The following is an 8,083-nucleotide window of genomic DNA, read 5'->3' as shown; positions in this document are numbered from 1 at the left end:
TCGCAAAGAGAAGAATGGAGAGGACGACTGCTCGGTAGACATTGAGCTTGGATATACATTCCCGTACTGAATGGCGAAGTCTTCCAAAGGACACACTCCTTAGCAATTTGGGCATCAGTCGGGGCCTCAATATGAACACAGCGTGAAAGAATGCTGCCTGGGTGGATGAACTTGTCCACAACGTTCATCAGGTTGGATAATGACCTCTGTCTTCTTCGTGCTGATGGTGAGACTGAAGTTATCACAGGAAGCATATAAAAGGTCTATAATATGTTGCATGACTACTTCACGTCCAGCATTTAGAGCATAGTCATCAGGAAATAGAAAATTGTCTATCAACGAGCGCCTTGGTCTTGGCCTGGAGGCGTCGCAGGTTCAGAAGCTTGCTGTCTATTCGTTAGTTGATGCCGGTGCCTGGGTCCTCAACCTGGAGGGCATCAGTGAGCATGACTGAGAACAATATGTTGAAGAGGACAGGCGCCGATATGCAGCCCTCTTTCACTCCATTGGTAACAGTAAAGGGGGCCGAAGTTTCATTGTCATCAAGGATGTGGGCCTGCATGCCATCGTGGAACTGTCGAACCAGTTGAATGAATTTATCCAAGCATCCAAATTTGTTCATAATCTTCCTGAGCCTTTCATGGCTAACATTGTGGAAGGCTTTGATTAGGTTGACAACGGTGGCGCAAGGGTCAGCATTTTGATGTTGGCCTTTCTCCTGCAGTTGGCAGGCAGCAAGCACCATGTCGATGGTTCCCTACCTTTTCTGAAACCACACTGGCTCTCCGGAAGAGAACCCTGCTCAAGATGTAATATGAGCCAGTTTAGGAGGATTCTGGGTAAGAATCTTTCCACGAATAGATAGGAGCGATATTCCTCCCAGATTGTCACAGGACTGGCAGCTGCCTTTGTGCTTGTAGATGTGAACAATGAAGGCGTTTTAAAATTCTGCAGAACAGGGCAGCACAAAGGCACAGTGGTTCGTACTGCTGCCTCACGGCGCCGAGGTCCCAGGTTCGATCGCGGCTCTGGATCTGGAAACACATTCTCCCCGTGTTTGCGTGGGTTTCGCCCCCCACAACCCAAAAATGTGCCGGCTAGGTGGATTGGCCACGCTAAATTGCCCCTTAATTGGACAAAATGAATTGGGTACTCTAAATTTATTTTTTTTACATCCTGCAGAAGCGTCCCTCGCTCCCCTGTGATCTGGAAGAGCTGGGTGAGCTTTCTGAGCAGTCTTGATCCACCGTATTTATAGATCTCCACTGGAAATCATAGAATCATAGAAGGTCGGAATTGAACCCGGACCCCTGGCACTGTGAGGCAGCAGTGCCAACCACTATGCCACCGTGCAATTCGATCAGCTCCAGGGACTTTACCATTTGATAACTGCTCTACAGTTTTCTCAGTTTCCAGCATAGTGGGTAAAGTGCCTAGAGCAGGGTGCATGTTAGCCTGTGGCAGCCTGTTTATAGCTTTGTCATTGATGTGGGATGGGTCTGTTCAGGACATTATTGAAATGTGGGGATCGTTGAGCTCAGTTGGCTGGATGGCTGGTTTGTGATCCGGAGTGAGGACAACCCCCGTACCGGCTGAGGTTGAGGTTATTCATGAAGGCCCCGCCCTCTCAACCTTGCCCCTTGCCTGAGGTGTGGTGACCCTGAGGTTAAATCACCAGCAATCAGCTCTCTCTCGAAGGGGAAAGCAGCCTATGGCCCTCTGGGACTGTGGTGACTTTTAAAAAAACATTATCAATTGACATGCTCAGCCCATCTTTCCAGGATCTGAGATTTCTCTGTGAGTCGCATGGTCCCATCAGAGCTGAGAGGCGTTAGCTGATTGTGGACCATAGACCATCCTGACAGATTCATGTCATTTTTTCAGCACAGGTTGTATTTCATCTGCCTTTTGACTCGGCCACTTGTCCTGCATTTCATGTAGTCCGCGTTGGACTGTGTTGCAGATGCTGTTATATGCAATGTGTTTGGCTGTGGACTTGTCATTTAGGTAAGTTCTGTGTAACTTGAATTTTTCTTCAAGAAGATGCCCAATCTCAGCGTCATTTTTACTAAACCAATCCTGGTGTTTGCACTTGGTGGGTCAGAGGATCACACAAGCTCTGGCCTCCCCATGGCGTCTTTCTCCCTGGTGAGAGGCTGCCCACTGTTGGTTGGAGGTGGGAACTTCTGGTCCCACCGCTGTCAATGGGATTTCCCATCGAATCCACCCCACGCTGCCGGGATACCCGTTGCAGCATTGCGCCGTCGGAGGGACCAGAGGATCTTACCGGCGGGAACATCCGGAAGATCTTGCCCCACATTCCAAACGTTTTTGGAGCATCATATGGTCTTGAAAGGTGCTATATAAATGAACATCCTCTCAATCATTTTTACTCGATCCAAGTAAGGTGCTTACTCGCTAATCTACACGAGCAACAGGTATCTTTGAACCTGATGTGGCATTCAAGACTGACCCAAATTAGGTTGAATCTGAACTGGTAGTTAGTCAAGTTCACAGGCTCCTGGGTTTCACTAAGGTTTCAGTTCGTTAGATCCAATCACTTTAAAACCAACTGACACAACGTTAAGTCAGAAGCAAGTGCCTGCTATAGTGTGCAGAAAAGTGATGACGCCTGAGCAGTGTTAAGTGTTAGTGCAATGTTCTACTTACTGAGCTCAGCGAGTGGCTGCCAGCTGGTGGTGAAGGCAGACCACAAAACCACAGGAGCGTTCAACTTTACTAAGCAAACCTTCGCCACACCTGTCACCGAATGAGTACAGTCTGCAGCATGTCTACATCACAGGTAAAGCCAAATGTTAACTCCGCTTTCTGGTTTTCAAGACAAAAAGAGAGTCACAATTACATAACACCTGTCGAAGACGCCCTCAGGAGCTTAACAGCCAGCAAAGTACTTTATTGTCAGGTTGAAAGCTCCGCAACCCAGATTGCCCACAGCAACATCCTGAAAACAGCAAGTGGCCAAATCATCTGTTTGAGTCGTGTTGGTTGAGGGATAGATATTGCCCAGATCATCAGGGAGAATGTTCCTGCCATTTCTCGAATAATGCCTGAGGGGCGTTTTACCTCAGCTTGACTGGGCCTTTATCTCGCCTAAGAAGCAGCAGCACCTCCAGCAGTGCAGCATTCCCTCAGTGATGCATCATGCAGCCAAAATCATGTGCCCAAGCCTTGCAATTGGGAGCACCAATCGCATGGGGATATTGTGGCACAGCGATAATGTCGCTGGACGAGAAAGGCCCAGGCTGATGTCCTGGAGACATGGGTTCAAAGCCCATCACGACAGCTGATGAATTTAAATTCAATGAATAAGTCTGGAATTATGAAGCTCGTCTCTATAATGATAATCATGAAGCTATCATTGAGTGTTGCAAAGACCCGTCTGAGTACCTTTAGGGAAGAGAATCTGCCCTCCTTACCGGGTCTGGCTTACATGCCACACCAGAACCACAGCGATATGGTTGAAACATGACTGTCCAGTTCATGGGCAATTAGGGATGGGCCACATTCCAAGAAAGGAAAAAAAATACGAAAAAAATTGTACTGGTTCAACTGGAAGGACTCACCTGTCTCTCAAGTGACAGGCAAATAGTCTTATTCATTAATACCCTTTGTGCTGCTACAGTGCCCAACGCCAGAGATGTTGCTTAGCGTAACAGGGCATTTTATATATGGGACGAATATCTTGGAGGTTGTAATCTCTGCTCCGTTTTAACCGTGGAATGTTGTGACATTAGTTTGAGTAGTTCTGCCCATTTATAGAATGGAAAACTTACCCTAAAAGCTGCTGGAATCTGCCAATCGAACCCACTCTGACCCCTCACTGCCTTTAAGTTCACTAAACCAACCCAATCACAAAAGATAGACTTTTATCCTGGACGAGCCCCCAATTTATTATGGGCCAGGGTTTAGAGAACCCCAAAGTATATCATGGAGTTCACCTGACCCACAACTTTTAATTGATTTTGGTTATGGGGAGCACAAGGGCCCACTTTACAGGTGTGGTACAACAGAGAACTAAAAGTATTTTTAAACAAAAACAATGTTTATTCTATGAATCCAGTTAACATTTTATAAACACACAGTAAACAGTTTGTCAACTACCAACCCTGAACACCCCACAAAAGATATAGTACTCTATAGATAACCCTTAATAGCTTCCCAAACAACATCCATAAGTTAAACCCTTTTTAAATAAGAGCAGGAAATTCTCAACAGAAACAGGTATTACTTTGAAATCATGAAGTGATTTGGAGACATTCTTTAGATTGCAGAGAGAGATCATAACATCTTCTTGCTGTGAATGCAGCTCTCCAACTCAAAACGAAACTAAACACACTGCAGCTGCCAGCTCAAAATGAAAGTAAAAGCCAGACAGACAGCCCAGCTCCACCCACACACTGACATCAATGCAGCTATTTTATAAACACCCATTTCTTAAAGGTACATCCACCTGACATTATTCATGCCGCTGGCCCTGACTAGCATTGCCATAATCTCCCAGGCGGGGTTCATCACCTTTCTGGAGGGCCTCCTGCCAGCCAGAGGGCATATTGTAACCTGCCTTTCCGCCACGGCATCGAGCAAACGGCTGAGGGTCGTGTCCGTAAATCTGCCTAGCTGCCACCCTCCTGGCTTGAATGAGAGCAGGGGCTGTGGAGTTGTGTAAATGCAGTAGCCCTTCATTGAAGTGCTCAGATGGGACGGTACGGTGGTGCTGTAGTTAGCATGCTGCTTCACGGCGCTGAGGACCTAGGTTCGATTTCCGGCCCTGGGTCACTGTCCGGGTGGTGTTTGCACATTCTCCCCGTGTTTGCGTGGGTTTCACCCGCACAACCCAAAGATGTGCAGGGTAGGTGGATTGGCCACGCTAAATCGACCCTTAATTGGGGGGGAAAATGAATTGGGTACTTTAAAAAAAAGAAGTGCTCAGATGACACCTGGGGCAGGCAGATCGGACGCCTCGTACCTCAGGCGCAGCATTGTTCACATGGGGGAAAAAAATTCTAAAGAGCCTGAGGGTTGGTTTAACTCAGTGGGCTAGACAGCTAGTTTGTGATGCAGAAGAAGGTCAGCAGCGCGGGTTCAATTCCCGTACCGGCTGAGAATTCTGAATTCTCCCTCCGTACACCCGAACAGGCGCCGGAATGTGGTGACTAGGGGCTTTTCACAGTAACTTCATTGCAGTGTTAATGTAAATCTACTTGTGACAATAAAAAGCTTATTAATATTATACATTTGCCGTCTGATCACTCCACCAGGACTGCTGGGAAGCACCAATTGTCTGGCCAAAAATGACACTTTGCCATTTTTTGGAAAATTCCACCCATTGTGTTTCAAATTTTCTCAAATTAATCCATCCAATGTGTTTGAATGAGTTGACTCCATCTGCTTCCACCAGCTCCCTAAGCAAAGTTAAAACTGAATGGTTAATATCGGAGCAGGACAACTCAAACCTCAACTAGATTAAAATATAGTTTCTGTAAACTCATCCCACATGAATCCCGTGCTGGTCACCTGGTTACAGGCAACACCCAGTGCAGCATTGGACCACATAAATCACAAGAAATCCTCGATGCAGCTATTCAGTATGAGCTAAGTTTACCCACCTCAGTGAAGCGAAGCAAAATCAGTCAGAACTTGTCACCTCTGGTCACTAATCATTAAACTCTTTTGGAAATAGTTTGCATATGAATGTTACTTGATGGTAGATCAAGGTTAGCACTTATGCCTAGTACTAGGTATAACATTGGGAAAGAACTTGCATTTATCCAATGTTTTTCATAACATCAGGATATTCCAAAGCACTCTTCTTCTACTCTTCTTCTTCGGTGATCACTCGCTAACGAGTGCGATTGTCCACCTTAGAATTGTGGGTTCGTGCGCGGCTGAAGAGCCTGATTCCAGAGCCGCCTCTTCGACCGGGGTTGACAGGAGTTCTCACGAGGTGGGATAGGTCCTTGGACTCGAGACCGCAGGTATTCCTTTCTCATTCTCCTTTTCCGGGCCTCCTCTTGCCCTCAGGTGTCCTCGAGGAATTGTGTCCCTTCGACCAGAAAGTTCTTCCAAGTAGGTCTCTTCTGAGCAAGGGTGTCACATTTCTTGAGGTAAGCCTTCGGGTGTCTTTGAAGCGCTTTCTTTGTCTTCCTCTTGTTCGGAAGCCATCCTTGAGCTGGGCGAAGAAGATTTGCTTTGGTAGTCGGGACTCTGACATTCTAAGCACACGGCCGGCCCAGTGAAATTGGTTTTGGATGATCATGGCCTCGATGCTGGTGTTCTTGGCTCCTTCAAGGACACTGATGTTAGTACGCCTGCCTCCCCCCCCCCCCCAACTGGTGCGGAGAATCCGTCCCAGACCGCATTGATGGTACCTCTCCAGAGCCTTGAGGTTGCTTCTGTACATAGTCCAAGTTTCTAAGCCATATAGAACTGTTGGGAGGACAATTGCCTTGACCATTAGGATTTTGGTTTCAGAACAGATGTCGTGGTCGTCAAAGACTCTCATCCTTCGGTGTCTGAATGAAGCGCTCACAGATTGGATATGATGTTGGATCTCCATACCGATGTGAGCCTTAGAGGAGAGGTGGTTCCATAGATGTGGGAAATGTCCACATTTGGGGGGGTTACTCTATTGATCTTGATGGAGGGAGAGACCGGATCTTGCTCTAGGGTGGGTTGGTAAAGGACTTGAATCTTTGTGAGGTTGAGGCTGAGACGGTATGCTTCCACAACGGTGTAAAGCATAGCTTGGAGATTCTCTTCTGACAACATTGAGATAGTGATGTCATCCTCATACTGAAGTTCCATGAGCGATGGCAGTCTCGTTTTCTTACTGGATTTCAATTGGTTGAGGTTGGAGGTTTTGCATCCATGCTGTAGACGATGTCCACTCCACTGGGAAACTTGTCCTTGGCAAGGTGAAGGATGGTGGTGATGAAGATGGAGAAAAAGGTGGGGGCGATGACACATCTCTGCTTGACTCCAGCCTTGATCTCAAAGGTTACTGTTTTGTTTCCGTTGGTGAGGACAGTCGCTGACATCTTGTCGATGAGCACCCGAAGAATGTTGATGAATTCCTCTGGGCAGTCAGCCTTTGACAGGGTCTTTCATAGCACTTGGTCAGATCGATGTAGGCCTTTGTAGGGCGGCTGATGTTGCTCCTGGCATCTCCTTTGAAGTTGTCGAGCAGTGAAAATCATGCCCACTGTTCCACCCACCCCCAAGCTGTCTCCAATTTTATAGGGGGCAGTGGAGGCATTGGGTGCCCCCTTGCCCATGGTGCCCCCTTGCCCATTTGAGGCCTTTTGGTGATTGATTAACAGCCACCCCTGTTGCTGTTTTACTCATGGCCAAAGGAGGTCTATGCCAGTTGGGAAGATTGAGGTTTTAGTTGTGCGAGCTGGCGGTCAGGAAAGGTGGGGAGACTGGGGGGGGCGGGGGTTTGTTTCCTTGGAGGGGCTCCCTGTGCCCATCAGAGGCACCCACCCCCAAGGTCATGCCCCTTTAATTATTCCTCCCCCCACACTCCCCAATCCCCATTCCCTCCCAAACCAGGCTGCCCACTCCCCTTTTCTGAGATCTTCCAGCCTTGTCCTGGGAATGAACGTCCCTACAGTCCAGCCTCCATAACGTTTTCTTCTTCAAGACCACTCAAACCTGGTACTGCTCGGACTGGAGAGCTACCAGTCAGTCGGATTGGCCAACAGCTCCCTACAAAGGGAATTCCACCCTAGCCAGGGGTGGAAGTCTCACCATAAGTCAATTAAGACTTCTACGAATGTTAACTGTCGCTCAGTCAACTGGCATTATTATGGGCAGTCTTCTCCATCCCAGATGTGTTTCTCTCAATGATACTTGACTGCGGGGTAGCAGACATTATGGTCCCCACTCCCCACCCCCGACCCCCCCCAGATGTTTTAGCCAGGGGAGCCAGGGGCACCCTGTCAAATCCAGTTCCAGGCCTCTATCAATGAAGCCAACAATCTTGCTTTTTTATGAATAGTTTGTCCTGACACCTTTGAAGACTTGTTTACAAACAGTGACAGGTCTCTCAATCCTCGCACGC

At 47.8% G+C, this 8,083-nt stretch overlaps 1 protein-coding gene across 1 annotated transcript; it reads right to left on the bottom strand.

Annotated features, from left to right (window-relative positions):
- Window positions 1-397: 397 nt before the first annotated feature.
- LOC140391339 (uncharacterized) lies at window positions 398-745 on the bottom strand. Its single transcript, XM_072475920.1, has one exon. It carries the CDS (start codon window positions 743-745, stop codon window positions 398-400), a length of 348 nt encoding a protein of 115 aa, XP_072332021.1.
- Window positions 746-8,083: the final 7,338 nt, after the last annotated feature.

Source organism: Scyliorhinus torazame, chromosome 15 (assembly GCF_047496885.1).
Source record: "Scyliorhinus torazame isolate Kashiwa2021f chromosome 15, sScyTor2.1, whole genome shotgun sequence".
Classification (NCBI taxonomy): Eukaryota; Metazoa; Chordata; class Chondrichthyes; order Carcharhiniformes; family Scyliorhinidae; genus Scyliorhinus; species Scyliorhinus torazame.
This window is presented reverse-complemented; position numbering and strand designations above follow the sequence as displayed.